Source organism: Pongo abelii, chromosome 2 (assembly GCF_028885655.2).
Source record: "Pongo abelii isolate AG06213 chromosome 2, NHGRI_mPonAbe1-v2.0_pri, whole genome shotgun sequence".
Taxonomy (NCBI): domain Eukaryota; kingdom Metazoa; phylum Chordata; class Mammalia; order Primates; family Hominidae; genus Pongo; species Pongo abelii.
In genome coordinates, this window is record NC_085928.1 from 99,379,650 (window position 1) to 99,400,282 (window position 20,633).

The 20,633-nt window shown below is 43.9% G+C and overlaps 1 protein-coding gene across 1 annotated transcript in view; it reads right to left on the bottom strand.

Moving 5' to 3' along the window:
* The window catches only part of CACNA2D3 (calcium voltage-gated channel auxiliary subunit alpha2delta 3), a 939,714-nt gene that overhangs the window by 97,117 nt on the left and 821,964 nt on the right, over nucleotides 1–20,633 (bottom strand). The window contains 2 exon segments of the mRNA XM_054552049.2: nucleotides 2,590–2,634; nucleotides 3,954–4,015. Of these exon segments, the coding sequence (XP_054408024.1) occupies nucleotides 2,590–2,634; nucleotides 3,954–4,015 (107 nt within the window).

Consider the following 20,633-nt stretch of genomic DNA (forward strand, 5'->3'; position numbering starts at 1 on the left):
GCTAAAAGAACATTGTTAGTAGTGAGCAAGAGGTCGTAGCCTGTGCTTACTATGCCCAGGGGAAATTGTCACTTGCCCAAAGTGTATATACCATTGCTGTCTGAGGTTTCAAATCCAGCAACCTGAAACCACAGCATGGAAGAAAACATCTTCAGAGTTTGTTTGTTTTTTTAATTTATAACCAACATTTATTGAATGCTTATCATTTCCAGGAGCCATACCATGCATTGTTCATATCTTATCTATTCATTCTTCACCATTACTCTGTGAGGTGGATATTTCTATCCCCATTGTATAGTTGAGAAAACTGAGGCATGGAAAGATTTGGAAACTTGCCCAAGGTCACACATTTTATTACTGTCAGAGTCACAACTTGAAGCTAGTCAGTGTAAATAGTTTTGCCTTTAACCACCATGTTAGACTGCCTGTGAAAGCAGTCATTGAAGAATGAACATATATTGGATGTTTCCAACTCTAAGTGGAAATCCATTTCCACTTGTTTTTATATGAGGATGCATTGAGGCAGTGTGGGTTCTGGGAAGATCACTGTCTCTGGCTTTAGTTATAAAATTGTTTAACCAACTATCCAACCATCTATCCAATCAATCAACCAACTACCTAACCAACCAACCAACCAATGAGCCAACCAACTATTCAAGCTACTGCCCTAGCTATGAGCCACCCGTCCAACCATCTGTACAATCAGCCAACTAACCAACTAACCATCCTCACTCCTCTTACTGTAAAACGGGGATTCATAATTATACCCACTGTGCAAGTGAAGAGCTTAACATAGGGCCTTGAGACACTGATTAATCACTACTACTATTGAGTTGTGTTGTTCTTGAGCTGAGCACTCCAATAAGACAATAAATGTCTCAAAGACATGGGAGAGGCTTGAGGCCCACTTGACTATCCACGAAAATTATCCCTGAACTTGCTGAAAAGGGTGTGGACTATAGAACTTCACAGGGTATTCTTTCCTAAGGGGAAAATTAGTTTTGATCTGATGACCACAGAAACTTGGGCTTCTGCAGAAAACTTTGCTGATTGGCTTTTTTTTTTTTGATGCTGTGACTCATACAATGATTATGATTTTCTAACCAGCAGCCAGATCTTCTGGGACTGAGCATTTTGTTTTAACTTCATCCTGGACTTCCTATTTCCTTACTTGTTTCTCCTTTGTCCACCTTTTTGAAATCTACTTCCTAATCTATGTTTTCTGGGTTGAAATTGTTTGGTTAGGATTTCTTAAGTCCTCGTGATAACCAGAAGGAATATAAATATGTGACTATTTATAAGGTCTAGTTTACATATTGACTGCTGTTTCACTGATGCAGAGAGAGAAAGGCTACCTCAGGAGAAGTGAAAAGGCCACCATGCTTCTGCCTGCTCCAAAACATGGGGCAGAGGGTATGGGATGGCATGGTATAAAAACATAAAGCAGATGGAAACACTTTGGGTAGTGGTATAGTTTCTTCTTCCATTGCGCATGTGTAGGATTAAAATCCCTTCTCCCAAAAGACAGAGAGAGAGAAAAAGAGGAGAGGAGAGGGGAGGGGAGAGGAGAGGAGGGGAGGGGAGAGGAGAGGAGGGGAGGGGAGAGGAGAGGAGGGGAGGGGAGGGGAAGGAAGGAGAGGGGTGAGGAACGGAGGGGAGGAGAGGAGAAGAAAGGAGAGAAGAGGAGGGGAGGGGAGGGAAGAGGAGGGGAGGGGAGGGAAGAGGAGGGGAGGGGAGGGGAGAGGAGGAGAGGGGAGGGGAGGGGAGAGGAGGGGAGGGGAGCGGAAAGGAGGAGAGGGGTGAGGAATGGAGGGGAGGAGAGGAGAAGAAAGGAGAGGAGAGGAGAGGAGGGGAGGGGAGAGGAGGGGAGGGGAGGGGAGGGGAGGGGAGGGGAAGGGAGGAGAGGGGTGAGGAAGGGAGGGGAGGAGACGAGAAGTAAGGATAGGAGAGGAGAGGAGCGGAGGGGAGGGGAGGGGAAGGGAGGGGAGGAGGGGAGGGGAGGAGAGGAAGGAGACAGAGAGACAGAGAGGACAGAAGAGGAGAAAGAAAGAAAAGAAAAAAGGAGAAAAGATTTGTAGGAAAGAAGCAGTATGCTACAAAGTAAAATTTTGAGTTTCAAAGTTTTTAACTCCTAGATTTTTTGTTTGCTTATTACATGAAATTAGCTGAGTCACTTAATTTCTCTCATCCTCAGTTTTTCTTATCTGCAAAATGGGCCAACAAGTCCTACCTATTTCACCAGTTGTTACAAGGATGGAAAGAGATTAAGGCATGTAGAAAAAGGTTTGAGAATTGTAATGTGAGCTTCAAACAGTAGGAGTTAGGAGTTTGTATTATTTCCTACAAAATGTCAAAATTCCAATAGTGCTATCCATGAGACATTTAAAGCACATTTCTAGCTGTCATAAACTGATGGGAGGTGGGGAACAAAAAAAAAAGAAACAAAGCAAATGATTTTTTTTTTTTTTAGATTGGCCCAGTACAACGTGTCAACCTGGCCTTGTTTATAAGGGCATTCCCTCGGGCATAAAGCACCATCTGTCACCTTCTCTCCACAGGGGTAGAAACAGGACCAGGAGGCCGTCTTACCTCATCATCACAGCTGATGGAGCATTTGCCATCCACGGAGGCACACTGTGAAGGCAAAAATCAGAGGGAAATGTGTTACTATGTTAGTTGGGCATCCCAGTGCCTGCTGTGGCTGCCACTGAGCTACTTAAGGACAAGCTATCCAAGTCATGGGCTAGAATTCAAATACCCAATTTCATTGAAAAGGAATGCTCCATGTCGTGTCTTGTCTACTATCTCTGGAATCAGTATCAATTCCAAGTAGTAATGTAAAATAAAAGATCTACGAAACAATTGAGGAGCCGGGGGCAGGCACAGTGGCTCACACCTGTAATCCCTGCACTTTGGGAGGCCAAGGAGGGCAGATCACTTGAGGTCAGGAGTTCGAGACCAGCCTGGCCACATGGCAAAATCCCATCTCTACTAAAACACACAAAAATTACTCCAGTGTGGTGGCAGGTGCCTGTAATCCCAGCTACTCAGGAGGCTGAGGCAGGAGAATCACTTGAACCAGAGAGGTGGAGGGTGCAGTGAGCCGAGATCACACCACTGCACTCCAGCCTGGGTGACAGAGCAAGACTATCTCAAAAAAAAAAAAAAAAAAAAAAATTGAGGGGGTAGCTGGCTCTTTTTTATCTACTTTATGTTGTCATTAAATAGTAATGATATCTTTTTAAGATCTCAAATATTTTGGTAACTAAAAATACAATTATGTAATTAATTTAAAATTCATTAATTCTCAATGACTTTAAAAAACCCCTGTCCATCTCCTTAGTTTATAGTTTCCTAAAGTATCTTAATCTAAGGGATGATAAACCATTCTAACATTTATTCTTGGGCAGATGGCAGCAACTTATCAGTGGCCCTTTCTACCAAATTACTCAACAAATACCACTGAGATTACTTAGTACAGAGAGCATAGTGAAAAGAAAAAAATGTTCCCAGATTCTCCAAGGTAGACCCTGTGAACAAAGAAGTCAGATATATGTTTTGGAGAAACTAGTTATGTAAAGGGTTTCAAGATTTTGATAATGAGATTCACAAGTAAGTAACCAGGCACGACCACAGGATTAGGAGAAAGTCAGTATGAAAATCTCACAAAAGGCCCCAATACTTAAAAGAAAAACTCCTTTGGAAGGTCACTATCTTGATCCCACAATTAAAACTGTTCCTAGGAGCAAATTCCCTGCTTTGCTCAGCATGTGGTGTCTAACATGCTGACAGCCCTTTATTTTGCAGTGAAATGAAAGGTAATCTGAGCAGCCGGCAGCTGATTTCACAAACATTCATCGGAAATCTGGCACTTTCAGGCTCCAGGTACCCAAATGTGAACACCTGTATAATAACAGTGTCACTAATGCTTCAAGATGCTGATTATAACTTACCTGTCTGCTGGCAGTCCAGAACTTCCTTTGGAAAAATTCAAGTTTCATCTGAATGCCTACAGCTGGGACAAATTATAAATAAAACAAGGCATTAGTGATCCCTTTACACAATTATTTAAGATTATCGTTGAAAATTATCCATCATGGCAAGAAGCTGATATAAGCATATAAAATAAAATGTACAGTGAAGCATACAACTAAAACATTTTATCTTTCAGGTAAAGAATTCTCAAGTTTACCTACACTCACAGAACTCTCGATACAAAACAAACAGCACCGTGCAGATGGCTCTTTGGAGACATGTTACTCTGGCATTTCTAAAATTCATATGCTTGCACCACTGCCCCTACCCCCACCCCAACACAAGCTGAAAAGAGGAAAGAAAAAAAAAATTCAAAAGATCACTATTGCGTCAGTTCCTGTATCAGCTATTACTGTTTGAACTGGCATGTCTAAAATGTGTACTCTGCATGTGTTTTTGAGATGTAACATTTGAAAAGCACTTGTCATGAGGCTAGAATTCAGAAGTGAGTCACTTTACTATAATGTGTCTTAGTTTAACTGGCCTCCTAGAGTACACATCTCAAGGTTCTTCTCTCCCACAGAACTCTGGTAAAATTATGTAATTTTTTCTTTGTCTGTGAAAAGCTTCCTAAAGCAACCGTGAATGCTAGTTCTAGCGACAGAAACAGCCAAAAAGAGAAGAGGTTAAGAATGTGACTTGAAACTTTGAGAAGTGAAATTTAGTGGAACCTCAAAACTATAACATGAGGAAGTTCACCTTATTTTTCTCCATGAAGCCCAAACCACTTGAAAGACTTGAAACCATCTCACGAAGTAAAATGGTAAGGGCAAAATGCTCCTCAGATGGTGGGAAAACTTGAGAGGCGTTCAGAAGAATGAGACTACGGGGAATACTGAATTCCCTGGAGCACGTCATTTACCCCAGTGCAGTTTTGCAAACTGTAGTCTGTTGCACACAACCTCCCAATTTTTACCATATTTGCATACCACCAATACTCTTATTTTCCTTCCACATTTCTTTCTTTTGCTTAAAGACCTACAGTAATTCAACCTAAATAATATTGGAACACCCATCAAAAGAAATACACAATTGTAAGAAAAAAAATCACTTAAATACTCTAAAAATTTTGCGTGCCACTATACTGGACCTCCCATTGGGGTAATCATTGTTGTGCTGGCTTCAGGAACTTGGAGATTCATAAAGGTCTTGGGCTGTTGTTACCCTGATAACCATCAAGGGCATTTCTACTTCCTAAAGAAATCGTTGAAGCAAACCCTGACAGTAAAGGTTAACTGGGTGTGTACATTGGGAGAGATTTGCCATCTGTGTTTGCACTTAGAATTTCAGACTCTAGGATAAAGACTAGAGCAGTGCACAGCTGCAACATGCAGAATGTGAAAAGCCTCTGAAATGCACCATGTCGGTGCCCCAGGCTCATTCTGCTCTGCCCTAAGTGTCCTTCGTTCTCTGGACCACAACCTTCCCAAGAATGAGGACCTGTTCTTGCTCCCTGCTGGACCCCTGCCTCCAGCAAGATGCTGAGTACACAGACGACCCATAGGTAAATGCTTGCTTTTTAAAAAAACTTTCAAGTGATATTATAGTCAGCAGTTAGAGAGAAATATAGAAGAGTAACACCTATGTGAATTGTTTGTTTGAGACAGAATCTCACTCTGTTGTCCAGGCTGGAGTGCAGTGGTGTGATCTCAGCTCACTGCAACCTCTGCTTCCCAGGTTCAAGTGATTCTCATGCCTCAGCCTCCCGAGTAGCTGGGATTACAGGTGTGCACCACCACACCTGGCTAATTTTTGTATTTTTTGTAGAGATGAAGTTTCACCATGTTGGCCAGGCTGATCTCTAACTCCTGGGCTCAAGTGACCTGCCCGCCTCAGACTCCCAAAGTGCTGGGATTACAGGTGTGAGCCATGTGGCTGGCTTGGGTATGTTTTAAAAGTGTCCCAGATGATTCTCATGCACAGCCAAGGTGGGGGATGGCTGTAGTAAATCAGCTGTTGGGGACCTACTGTGATGTGGGCCACGTCGCTAGACTACACAACACAAGCTGTTCTTCCCGGCATCGGAGAACATTTCAGAGAATGCCTGAAGGAAGCTGATTTTGAGTCTGATGGTGGTTGACTGCATTTCAAATAAATCTCGTCTTCCAAATGCCTGACAGGCCAGGGTGCAGGATGCGAAACAGGGTCTGGGCTGAATTCTGATCAGATGCACTGGCAGGTGGGGGTGAGTGCTGGGCTTGGAACAAGTATCTCTGGTTTCACCAAAGATAGGCAGGGGCTGGCTGAAAACTGACTTCAGAGGAGAGGCCTCAAAATTGTTGTGACAACCAATAACTGGTATCTAAGAGAAGGCTGGGAAATGAGTTCATGTGTCCTCCTCTGTGTGCCTCTTTACAGCTCCCCTCCCGCAGTACTCCCCAGCCAGCCCCCGCCAGGTTGTCAGGCAGACAGTAAGGCTAAGGCTATCCCTCAGAGCCAAGGGCAAGCTGCAAGGCCCTACAGGGTAGAGCATCAGGGCTCCCTGAAAGAGTCACTCCAGGATAGCCTTTCCATGGTGCTTCCCCCTCCAACAGCCCAGAGCTGTCCTGGGCCCACCTGTCATCTCTTGAGCTTCCACGAGTCTCCTGATGCCCTTTCTGAGACCCCCAACCCCGTTCTCTGATGGAGCCCTCATCTTCCCCTCCCTGATGAAACCAGCTGCTCCCCCCTGGGTGTTTATCCATCTCACATACTTGCAGCCTGTTCTCATCTGCCCCTGTCGGTCCTCTACCCCAGTTCCTTGGGGCGCTTTCATCTTTCCTCATGAGTCAGTCCCTCCATCCCATTAATCATGCAGGCTGCTTCTCTCTGATCTCCCTCCAGCAGGCTGCATCCTCGTCCTGGTCCTGATGCCCTGAACTAGACACTGCTTCCCTCTCTCCTCACTCACATCCCTGCCTGCACCATGAGGTTGTTGCCCAAATGCTCCTGGATAGTCCTGGCTGCAACTGTTCTGCTAGTTTTGACCTAGCTGTGTTCCTGCTGGCTGACCTCATCCCCTTTCCAGTAACACTGGCCCCTGGCTTCCTGTGGCATATCTGGGGTTTACAGTGTTTTCTTTTACCCATAAGTTAATATACTCTCTTATGATTAAGGGACTCAACAATTTCATTGATGGATCAACTTCACGACCATTTGTTCAGTGAGTACTAAGCTCTACATTGGGTACTAAGCTCCCTCCACATCCAGTTGAGGAGTAGATCCATTGTAAAATCTACACTAGAGGCATAAAGAACTGGAGCGTGCAGAGAATAGGGCTGACTTGGCCTGGTGAGAGCTTTGTGTAAGGTGAGGCATGGAGAGCCCACTCACAGAACAGTAAGAAGCCAAGGAAGATGGCAATCCAAATGGAGGAAACAGGAAGGGAGGGGAAGGGAGAGAACCTTTTTAAAGACCATCATTTGTTCAGAGGCTTGAAAAGAATGGGAACGGGGACCCAGTTGTTCAGGCTGAGGTCAAATGGCAAAAGGTCTTGAATGTCAGGCCAAAGCTTCGAGAGTATCTTGTAGGTCAGCGACTGGTCCAATGGTCAAATCCAGCCTCTTTTTGTAAGTAAAGTTTTCTTGCAGCACAGCCACACTAATTGGTTTGCACACTGTCTATGACTCCAATAGCAGAGCTGAGTAGTTTTAACTGAGACTGCATGGCCCACAAAACCTCAGTTATTTACTACTGGTCCTTTACAGAAAAAGTATTCTGACATCTGCCGTTGGTGCCATTGAAGGTCTTTAGTATTGAAGTGGCAGGATCAGGTTTATATTTTTAGAAAGCCCACTCTGAAAGCTTGCAGAGGAAGTGCTAGGGAAAGGGCCTGTAAAACGGGAAATGGGAGAATGAGAGTAAGGGATCGAGAATAACGGGATTGAGCTAATTATTTCTTGAGTGTGAAAATGATTTAAAGTGCAAAAAACAAGGCAACAACAAAAAAAATAAGAATAACCCTCTCCCCCAACAAACAAGCAAATAAACAAAAATGCTTAAGGGAATCCTATGGCCAACTCTATTCAGAAAAACAAATATCACCTGCCACAAACAGAAGTGTAGCTTCCTTTCACTATTTTCCTTAGTTTTGGTCCACATTTTTCTTTTTTTTGACCTTTATCAGAGAAAACACGACTACTTCAGTGAGTCCCACTCTCTCCCTTCAGCCCCCACATAACCTAAATGGAACCTGAGACATTTGTCAAGCCCGTCTATTTTGTTCTTTCATCAACATTTCAAGCCGTAACAGTAAATTGATTTAAGTCAGTCTTGCCAATTTAATAAGGAAAACAAAGACAGCAAATGCTTTTGTGAAACTCAAGTCCCAAGGAGAGTTACAGAAAATAAAATCACCATTCCTGGGGTTTGTAATGTTTTAGACAGTCCAGAAAATCATCAACATATTTCCCCAGAGGTCACAGTGCTCCTTACTTCAATTTGATTACAGATGTCCCAGGGCTCCCTCCCTGCTGGGAATCTTCATCACATGGATAGAGACAAAGTCCCTTTACACAACTGCATCTGGTGATATCTTACTCACCACCCAGGAACACAACCGACCCAGAAAATATTATCCCATAGGATCCTTCCCAATGTGCCAGTATGGGGTGAGCCTCCTAGGACAGTGACCCCAAGATACTGGGATGGTCTTTGGAAATCAAAACAGCAAAATTATTGTTATAAGAATTGCCATCTCAAAGAGCCCAGAATCCTTTCATGTGAAATATTCAGGCATCTGAAGCACTGACCTCTCTTTTGAACTATCTGTGTGACTGTTCTCACAACTCCTCTCAATACTCTAAGAGAGCTTAACTACAGATATCAAAGCTTCAACAAAGTATCTTCCTTCCAGACTTCCTCTTTTCCCAACTGTCTAACTTCCTTCTTATCTACTTTTACCCTCCCTTCTTCCATTCCTTTCTCCCATGTTTATCAGAAACCCAGTATGTGCTGGGTGATAGGTGTATTGAGAAAAAGATGTGAGAGACACAACCGCCAGGGGTACAGGCCTGGGGAGAGCAGTCAAATCACCGAAGAGAGATTCACACTTCAGCATCCCCAGAGCTGACAGAAACGAACACAGGGCATCATCCAAAACACACAGACCATTGGCTTTGCAGAATACCAATGATCAGCATACTTGAATCTAGGGACAGGCAGCTGACCTTGAATGCTCTGATCCTGTGCTGTCCAAATTTGTGGCCATTAGTTACATGTGGCTATTTAAATAAAAATTAACTAAAATTAAATAATATTCATAATTTAGTTCCTTAGTTGCACTAGTTAGATGTCAAGTGCTCAATAGCCACAGGGGCTAGAGGCTACGGTACTGGACCATGCAGATCTAGAATATTTCCATCATTGCAGAGACTTCTACTGGATGATGACCAGTGATCCCAGAAGGAACCATAGAAAAGAAATGGACCCTAGCACTCCTTAAGGATGGAAGGTACAATTCTCCACAAACGTGTCCATACTACCACTCCCCAGAGGTAGAAGAAATGAGATGACTTAGGTATAGGGGGTTTAGATCACACAGGACTCTGCCAGCCTGAGAACCTGGACTTACAAGGGGAAGTTGGTAATGAGTTTGAATGAACCCTAAAGAAATCAATGCAACAACCACCCTCCAGATTCATTTATTTTGCTTTATAAAACTTGAGACTACAAATTACATTTGCAGTGCTATTATGTTTAAATGCATTCAAGATGAAATCATGCATGCATCTCATATCATGTTAATAGACATGCATTCAAGTGTAATCTGAAACTCACAAAATAACAATGTTACATATAAAATAAGAAATAAAACAACTTTTTTTCATATTGTATTCATTTAGAAATAATTTTCCGTGGGGTTGGCCTCAACTTGCAACATACTAGAGGGGCACAGATCTGGTTGGTAAAATAGTGCTCACTATGCCTGGCACACAAGCTCACCCAAACACCCCTACTTTCATTTGCCCAGCCCTCCAGTCATACAATATATTCACATACACATAGAGAGCTCATCCAAAAGGCAGAAAAACAATCCTGTCACTGTCAGTGAATTTCAGGAATTGTTTTGCTGCGAGAACTGACTGCAAACCCCAGTTTTAAGACCACTGCTGTGTACCCTTGGGTATGTCACTTTACCTCTCTGTCTCCACCAATAGAGTTGCACCGGCTCTGGCTTCTGAACAGAATTTTTGTGGGACAAAAATCAGTGAGAGTAAATAAAATCACGGGTATTAAAACACTCTAACTTGTTGATAGTGTTGTCATCATTCATGTTATGATTTGCTCCTAGAGCTTTTATTCTTTATTCTTGTGTTTCATGGCTAATATACCTTTCATGCCAATTATGTTGAGAGTGAGCAGAAAATTCATCTATGATCAATGCAAACTGTCCACTACTAGGAATGTTCCTTAGAGTGTTATATCAGTGAGCAAATGCATTACAAAATCATGCTATCAGCCAAGCAGGCTCTTAGAGAATTAATCTTTTTCCTTCAGGATTAACGAAAGGTATGCTCCACCATTCAAAACCTGTGCTACGGTTTGAATGTTGGTCCTCTCTGAAACTCATGTTAAAATTTGATCTCTAATGCAGCAGTATTAAGAGGTGGCACCTTTAAGAGGTGACTGGGTCCTGAGGACTCTGTCCTCATGAATGGATTAATCTATTGATAGATTAATGGGTTAATGGATTAATGATTTATCATGAAAGTGGGACTGGTGGATTTACAGGAAGAGGGAGAGAGACCTGAGTGAGCACGCTCAGTCCCCTCACCATGCCATGCCCTGTGCCTCCCTGGGACTCTGCAGAGCCCCCACCAGCAAGTTCCTCACCACATGGGGCCCCTTGAACTTGGACTTCTCAGCCTCTGAGAAGAGGCTTTAAGAAGTGAATTCCTTTTCTTTACAAATTACCCAGTTTCTACCACTCTGTTAAAAGCAAAAGAAAACAGAAGAAGATGTCCTGTCACTCACCCCTTCTGGAATTGTGATCATTCATGCATACTCAGGACAAGGTTAGACAGGTCAGGGTACAGAACCCAAGAAGACTGCTGTCCATGATACTGGTGCCATCAGTTTCCTGTGCACATCAATCAGGCCACCTGCCCACAAAACTTCTCAATGACTTGGCTACTGCTGGACAGTTGCAAATGTGGACAATTACCATTTCATTGTGGTGTCCAGGCAGAGAAACAGATCCAAGAGCTGCCTTGCACTGGCTTGTTCTACAAACAGAAGATTTTCTCCTAATAGATTCCAATCCATAGGTAGGAATATAGTAGAAAATTGTAGCTTTATTAGAGGAAATACAACTACAATAAGTTAACAATAAATAAATTACCTAAGGATTTCCCATATATTTCATCTCTTAGGAGTAGAGAGACTTTTCCCAAAACCCAAATTGTACAGATAAATGCTCATCCAGATCATCAGCCTCCTTGCTGGTCATATTTCTTAATCAGGGCACTGGGTATTTTTACATGGCTTGGTTAATATCTCTTATCCAGTCTCACCTCCACTTTGACAGTCTCTGAATTTTTATTTCTTTGTGCACCATGGCAAAGATTGCTAGCAGTGATAGTAACAAGGCCTGGCATGTTTGGATTCCAACTTGCCTTAATTAACGGTCAACTGTAATAGCCATTACCCAAGCCACGTTTGTTTAAATGTTTTCTTCTGTTTGTTTTCAAAACAGTTAATTGCAAGTAGAACTAACAATGAATCTGAATGTCATTTTTTGGGAATATTTCATGATTAACCCAGGGTTTGGAATAAGGCCACTGTTCTGGAGCATCAAGGAAAATAACTCCAACCTTCTTTACATCAAATGTGAGCCCATTCCAGAGGTCTGTTGGTGTCCAAGATAAATGACTTACCACATGAATAACAATTTAAAACTGCAATGTGAATTAGGACATAACTCATCTGTTAAATATTTCATGTGAAGATGTTAATGAATTGCATGATGGAATGTTGGACAAAAAAGACAACTGAAATCCTGGGACTAATTTGGGCAAAACTGAGAACAGAGTATCCTCGGGAAGATGATGGGGAAGGAAGGGAAGGCAGCTGCACTCTTGTCCCCCTGGGTATCAGGCTGGCAAATTCAAAGCTTTCTTAGAAGATTATAGGCAAGGGAGAATGATCAGCAACAACTTTTGGAGAAATATTTAGATCAAAGCAATATGCATTTGTTATAATCTTGGTAAAGCCTGAACATTAATCTCCAAGCTATGGTATTATTTCAGAAATTAGAAAAAAAAAATTCTCACAGCAGCAGAAACATCTCATATTTTAGCCTAGTCCAAGTGAAGAAATATAATGATAAAAGGGGAGGAGGTATTTTAAATGTAACCCCTAAATGATTGCATATTTCACTTCTGAAGTATTCCCTGTGGTATGGGGGTTGGTAATCTTTCTTATACATGCTTTTAAATAACAAAGCACTCCATGATATATGTCTGTGGTGAGAGAGAGGGAGGAGAAATAGCTCACATTATCACTCCATTGACAAGGCCATAGCAGAAGATTTTCTTTGCTGAGGAGGCCTATTTTAATCTGTAACCATCCCTACCTGCTGCCTGTGACTGGCTTCTGGGAACGAGTGTAGGAAGGCCTGATCCATTTGGCCACACATTTCTTTCATAATCACTTTGGTTTTTTTTTTTTTTTTTTTGTCCTGCCAGAGCTTCTCGGAACAGTCACCTTTGGTAAAGTAGAGTAAATGACAATTATAAATGTTTCCTCCATTTGGGTTCTAATTACTTGACTGGATTGATGTTGAAAAGAATTAGCAGGGTTGTGGAATGGAATAATAATTTTCTTTTCACCCCTGAGGTAATCTGGAAGCATTTTTCCAGATTTCATCTGAAGAAACCTATATTCCCTCAGCTTTCCCAGGCTGCCGGAGCTAGCATCAAGTAGTTTTTGTCAGATCATTTTATGCTCACAAAGCTCTTCAAATAATATTATTTCAATAAAGTTTTCAAGCCAATACATTTTTAGAGTCAATTCCCACCCTTTCAACCTTTCAAAAGAAAACATTTAAGCCTCGGGCTTCATTGTATTTTAATCAGGGCTGCACAAATCAATGTCCTTTAAAAAATTATAAGCTTCCAAGTTATAGCTCCCTAGTTAATAATTTCTTATTAGGTCACCACCTAATAACAGTTACTAAAGAGACCATAACAAAATTGGGGGTCAAGTTTCTAAACATTTCCAAACCAATAATAGAACAGCCACATATAGTTGCCAAACATCTCTGAGTTGGATGTTTATGACTGTATTTAATATAAAATAGCACTAAAATCTCCACGTGGGCAGTCCACAGAGCTGGAGGGATGCCTGCAAACCCTCTGACTGTCAGGTTCATGTCATAGGGCACGGAGATGGAGAAGAACTTGCCCAAGCACACCCAGCTCCCTGGAGAGACCTGAGTCCCCTGTGGAGCTCCCAAACTCAAATTCCCTCCAGAGCTGACAGGGAACTGTGGTGAACTGAACACCACCCTGTGCTGCAGTCTCCAGGGAGCTGCAGAGCTCAGCTTGGCCCAACTGGTAACTTGTGGAACACGAGACTCAATATATAGACAGTTCATTTGAAAAACTGACAGCACTCTAATAGGATTGCCAGATAAAGGGGTTTTTTGCTGACGCAAGATCTTGCTCTGTTGCCCAGGCTGGAGTGCAGTGGCGCAACCATGGCTCACTGCTGCCTCGACCTCCCAGGCTCAGGCAATTATCCCACCATAGTCTCCCGAGTAGCTAGGATTACAGGCATGTGCCACCATGCCCCGTTAATTTTTGTGTTTTTTGTAGAGACACGGCTTTGCCATGTTGCCCAGGCTGGTCTCAAACTCCTGGGTTCAAGCAATCCTCCCGCCTTGGCCTCCCAAAGTGCTGAGATTACAAGTGTGAGCCACCATGCCAGGCAGATACAATATTTTTGGTTTACCAAATCTGGCAACTCTAGGCTGGGGGTCACACAGAACATCCCCAGGCAATGACCTGGAGTGATCTCTGTTGCATACTTAGCCCTGAGAGAATTGAGACAGTTTGCATCCTGCAGCTGAACTGTTAGGACTGGGGACCAAGGCCACCTCCATCAACATGACTTTCATGACTTTATTATTAGTTCCAGAAAATTCTTGCTCAGAAAGATAATAACTATTGCTTTACTCAGGAGACGTCCCAATCCCAACCAGATCCCCACATTGGAAGACCTGCCCAGACTCCAAAATGCTGTAAATATCCACCCTGGCTTCCTCTTTCTGAGACACTTTTAAGACTATCAAGGTTGTATTCTCCCTTACTGCTGTAGGGAATAAACTGACTTTGACCTAAAAATACTCTTTAAAAAAATAGAGGTGGGGTCTTGCTCTGTTGCCCAGGCTGGAGTGCAGTGGCACAATCATAGCTCACTGCAGCCTCCAACTCCTGGGCTCAGGCAGTCCTCCTGCCTCAGCCTCCCGAGTAGCTGGGATTATAGGCTGAAGCCACCACACCCATCCGATACATGGACTATTCTGTTGGTTTTCTTGTCAGCAGTTAAACTTGCTTCTTCATAGCATTTATCAATATTTGACATGAAATGACATTTTATATTATTTATTTATTGTGTTTCATCCTCATCCAACTAGAGGTTGAAGCTCTTTATTTACTGCTGTATTCCCTGTACCTAGAGAAGCTCCCAGCACAGGCAGGCACTTGTGAACACACACGGGGTGGTTGAATGCGATGTGGATGGAGATATCAATTATTCTCAGGGAGTTTGCTCTTTCCAGGCATCTACCTCTGCCATCCATGTGGTTTGGACTCTGTCCCAAGAGCAACAGAGAGCAATGAAAAGGTTCTCAGCTGGGGAAGGATGTGAGACACAAATAGATTTGTGCTTTGGAAAAATCTACAGGGGAAGTTGCTAGGATGCATGGTTTGTGTCTGGGGAACTGTGCAGGGGTCATGCGTGCTCATGCTACCAGGTGAGAGATGACAGATGGACTTGCATGGAGCAATGGGCACCGGGGATGGAGAAGTGTGATCTTGTTTCTAACCCCTCCTGACTGGGTGAAGCCTGGAACCCCTGAGTCTGCCAAAGACCCATCAGTCACATCTGAATCTGGCCAGATACAGCACTTCCCCACCGGCCATTCCTAACACACACACCAGACCTCAAGGCTCTGTCATTTTAGTTTGATAAGTTTGAACATGCTTTTGCTTCCAAGTAAATTATTTAATGAAACATATTTCTCTGCTCACCAGATATGTCTCCGAATTACCTAAGACTTATTCCACGATGAAAATTATTTTATGGTTGGGTGTGGTGGCTCACACTTGTAATCACAGCACTTTAGGAGGCTGAGATGGGAGGACTGCTTGAAGCCAGGAGTTCAAGACCAACCTGAGCAACAGAGTGAGACCCCGTCTCTACAAAAAATTTTAAAAAATTAGCTGGGTACAGTGGCATACACCTATAGTCTAAGTTCTGTAGGAAGATCACCTGAGCCCAGGAGTTTGAGGCTGCATTGAGCTATGATTGTGCTACTGAACTCCAGGCTGGGGGACAGAAACCTTGTCTCTAAAAAAAAAAGAAAATTATTTTATAACTTGATTCATAGGAATTATATCACACAGTAATCATAGCAGTAGTAATAATCATAATTAATCCCATTTATGAAGCCCTCTAGTATGTGCCAGGTGTCTGCTAGAAGCTTAAAAAACTTTACTGCTAATCCTAATAACATCCTGGAAACTTGATATTGGAGAAGAGCGAGGGTCATAGAAGAAAGTTATGGGCCTCAAGTCTCCTACTAAGAAGTTACCTTCACCCCTGTTTTCAACCTATACAGCAAAGGCAAAGAGGTTTCCATAACTGTAAGATGTAGCGTGCTCTCGGTGTTCTTTTCTGTCAGATAAAATGCAAACTGGAGGTATCAGGGTAAGTCATTTGCTACCTAAACACTCTAGAATATTTGCACCAATTAATGCATCTAAATATTCAAATGGGTTCTGTCTTCCCCTAGGTAATGATGACTGATTTGCTTAGGTGATCAGGCCATTTACCTTAAGATTACTTTGAGAATGAATTACCTAACCTGGAGGTAGAGTTAAAGAACTCTCCACTAAAGAGGCAGGGTCTGTAGGATGAGCAGGAATTTATGACAGCCTAAGACCAGTTGAAGAGGGATGGGGGGACAAAGTATTTTGGGCTGTGCACAAAATCCTAGGTTGGTAATGAGTTTGAAAAGACTGAGAACGTTAAGACCATGTGGCCCACGCAAGTTAGGAAGCTGCATTTCCTGGCCTTTAAAAGACAAAGACAGCAAGGTTAAAACAAAAACCGGTGATTACTCAGGGGAGAGCCTGACACAGCAAAATTGTCCCCTTGGTGGTGGGTCAACAAGACCATCACTTTCTTTTCCCGGAATCTCCAATTCATTGAACATGGAAAGGATGACTACACCAGGAACAGCCAAGGGAAGACCATGCACTTAGAAGTCTGCTCATGCAGCAAGGCAGCCTGGCAAGGCAAGCCATTGGGCTTGGTTCCCTCTGGCCAGGGAGATACCCACTTCAAAGTCAAACACCTGGGTGGCAGATGTGATCAGCTGCAGCAGACCTGGCCCAAGGCAGATCCTCTCAGAAGAGCTGCACACCAGGTGATTATGAGGAGGGAGGGGAGGGAGAAGGAGACAGGGAAACATTAAGGAGGGGCGGACGGCACTATGGAGTAATCAAGCACTTTTTTCCCTCTCATTTCCTGGAATCTCAGGACCTTAGAATATGTGGGAGTCAGCCCTGGAGTGGAGAATACCAATTTTTTCTCTTCATCAGGCAGATGGCAAGGCTGGAAAAGCCATCTTCTGTTGTTAAGCGACTGCTCCTTGACTCTCACCAGGTTTCCTGAGCAGGCTGAGATGGTCAGGTCTTCTGAGGGTGGGCTGCGAGGTGGGGCTGGCACTTTCCCATCTGATTTGGCAGGCCAACTCCAACTCCTTCTCAGCAGGGCCAATACCCAAAAGAGCCCCCTCGGTAGACAGAGGCCTCAGGGGAGAGCCAGGCTGTCTGATCTCAGTGTCCCTCAATTTACACATTTCTCCATTCCACCAGCATTCTGTTGGGACTCAAAGAATGATATCCCAAAGACTGGAGCTTTGACATGCTGAAAGACCTTAGAAGCTGCCTCAGAATCAGCGTTCCTCTAGCTTAGTCTTGTTTCTCCTCTTATCCTAAGTGCAGGGAGGGACTCTCTTTGGAATATTCTCATCTGACCAAGAGAGCTTTTTTTTTTTCCCCCCCAAAAGAAATGCAATTGTCTTAAACCCCTGCCCTAGAAATCTCATCAAATAACCAGGAAAGATCAATGACCAGAGAAGAGAGTGGGAGTCATCACCAGCCCAGACAGACTTTTCATCTATTCTTCTGAGAGCAGCTTCCAGAGATTACCTAGGGGACATTACCTGCATAATAAGACAACCTTTTGTCCCTGTGCAGCTCTGCCCCTCACCTTCCCTAATGTCTGCCCCTCCCCTCCAGGGTGGGTCCCCATCTCCCCTGTCCCCTGTGAAAAATGTATATACAATATGTAAGCTTCTGTACTCCACTGGGTTATTGGATAATCATTCTCCTGCGATTCCCCATGTTACATACATTCGAATACATTTTGTATGTCTTTTCTCCTACTAACCTGTCTTTTGTCAGTTGATTTTCAGCAAACCTTCAGAGGGTGAAGGGGAAGTTTTCTCTTCACCTCTCATATTCCCTAAGCATAGCTGGTGCCCAGTAAGCATTCAATAAAAGCTAGATGAGTAAATGAATGAGCAAATGCACTGTGGTCCAGACATGAGGAGGTTAATCGGCGCCTCTCATGCTGTCTCTGAGAAAAAAGTCTGAAACCCAGTTGTTCTTCTTTCCGGAGATTCCTGGCACCCCCTGGCTCTTCTCCATTCCCTCAGCTAAAGCATTCCATGCTTAAGGCCGCCTCAGGGAAGGGAGGACACACAGGAATCCAGAGAACAAAGAAGCAGATTCTGGATTTTTGACTCTTCAAAAGCTGAGGCCTGGGGAATCTCAGGGCAGGAAGGAAAAACAGGGGAACTGCCTGGGCCAGTTTGTCCTCTCTGCACCCTGTCTTCTCCACACCCTACCTCCAGCCTCCTGAACGAGCTGCTCAGGAAAGATGACTTGGACTGGAAAGGGAAGAGAATCAAAGGGAAGCCGAGGGGCTGGTAGACCCCGACAGAAAGATATGCACCCTGATGTCCGGGCAGGCATCTGCCTTCCTACCTTGGGTCTAACTCTGGAAACTACCAGAGCAGTGAGGAGTATTCTGCTCCACACAGTCCTTTCTCTCCTATTGCTGGGAAGAATTTGAAAGCATCCCTGCTCTAAGCCCTGCTACTGCCAGAAAGGAGACAGCCTCCCAGAGGCCACAGACAGACAACTCAGCGGGGAAGTGTTCCCTGCTCCCGCAGGCTCTTCAGAGTGAAGCCCAGGGAGCTGCCGACTGACTCGAAGGTGACCTTCCCTTGGAATGAGGAGGCCATAGCACTGACCTGTGCCTGGACTGATGACAGAAGACCAGATGCGACTGGGTGACTCAGGAAATGCCTGCACGATGACATGATTAAATAACACCCTCTCTCTTCGGCCTCAGGTAAACCCTGGGAATAGGCAGAGAAACACTGAATTCATGGAAAGTTCTTGCCTACTAGGATAATGAAGACTTCTGATGGAAATTAGGTTGAATTCAAATAAAACTGCATTGATGGCACTCCTGAAATCTGTGGACTGAAATCTGTGGCCTCTGTGTATTCATGACACAAGAACATAAACAATGGAGCACTTAGCAAAAGGGGGTGACCTCAAGAGGCTACTCAGACTCCAAGTCCCAGGCCTTTCCTCAGGTGTGCTTGGGGCTGATCCTGGAAGAGAACTTAGGGTTGTGCGCACTAAGTTGCAGTGCACCCCCCTCACCCACTCCCAGTGATTCCCACAGCCTGTCAAGCTAGTAGAGGCAGGAGCCCGAGGCTGCCCCAAGTGTTCACAGGCAAGGGGGAAACAACCAGCACAATGGCTTAATCCTCACCTCCTTCCCAGCTCCTGGGGAACTGGACCTTTTAGCATGGACAAAAGTCTTTAAAATAGAAAGGATCGTGGATGTCCGAGTATTGCAAGAAGTGGCTTTGAGAGAATAAGGTCTTCTGAGGCCCTGTTGTAATGACTGGTACTTTTCCTCTACGCACAGCATGGGCCATCTGACCACCAAGAGCAAGGGCTTCAGCTGTGTCCCATGATCTTGGCCCAGTGCTATCTGTACTGAGGGTGGGGAATTTCATGAGTCTCACCTCTATAGGTAAGAAGCCATAGTGTTACCGGGCCCCACCACTTTAGCAGTTTCTTAGTTACTATCTGTGTCTGCTTCCTTCCCAGATTGGAAAATTTCAAACAAACTTAGGTCTGAGTCCTGCATGTTTCATGTACATGCAGCATGCCTTCAGAGTCAGTTTTCTCATCAGCACAATGGGAACACGAGTCATGCACACCTTATAGTTTGTGCCTTAAATGAGCTAATGTATGTCATGAGCCTAGCACAGTGCCAGGCACATAGTAAATATTCAATAAATGTCACCCATACATACACATAGCAACAGGTATGTACATTAAATACATGCATTATTTAATCCATATCCTGGTTTCCTCCCCTGTAGTTGAGTCTCTGTACAGTTTTTCCAAGACTGGAGAATGACTCCTGCTCAACAATCCATCCACTAAGCAGACTCCATGTCACCTTCAGGAACATTAGGCTTCAAATCCCTATGAAAAGTTTCCTCCTTTGTTGCTGGAAGACAAGTTAGCCAGACCTAGTGTCATCTCAACCACCCAGAACATTCCCAACTCTGCTGAATTTGTAAAACATCCAAAGAGCACGTGGAATCCTCAGAGACAGATATTGTCATTGTCCCTCTGTTCTACAGCTGAAGGCATGGAGGTTTTGGAGTGGCTGGGCTGGAAAACAGATGATAGAGGTTTTCCATCTGGAAGCTGGGGGGAACCATGCGGGCACCAGAATTTGAACCCAGATCTTTCTGACTTCAGAATAGAAGCAGAAAAGAAATAACTATAATGAATGAGCCAAAGGGACTCACCTAAAATTACTTCACTAAATATGCATTTAATGACCCTGTCCCTATAGAAAAGATTGACATTCCATCTGCTTAATATGAGATTGGTAAGTCCACGTTTTCTAGCAAGTTTTTGCCTCATGTTTTATTTTTTTTCCCACATCTGTGAACTGATCTGTTTCTGAGAGCCCAAAAAGAGCTCCTAAGATGCTCATCATATCTTCCAGAGCCTCCAGACCCTTCATGTTTGCGGCCTCACTCTGAAGAAATAAGACAACTGGGGAGGCTCCTGGGAAACTAGGCAGGGCCCCAAAGAGATCAGAGCCCTGGGGGACTTAAGTTTCTAGGAAACCTGTGCCCACAGGGGTGCTGCAGAGTGCAAAGCCAACATTCTTTGTCTCTAAGAAGGCGGTTACAGAGGGAAGAAATAGTATAGAACTAACAGGGGTGCAGGAGGCAGTTTATAAACACAGCTGGCCCGCCAGGCCCAGTGGCTCAC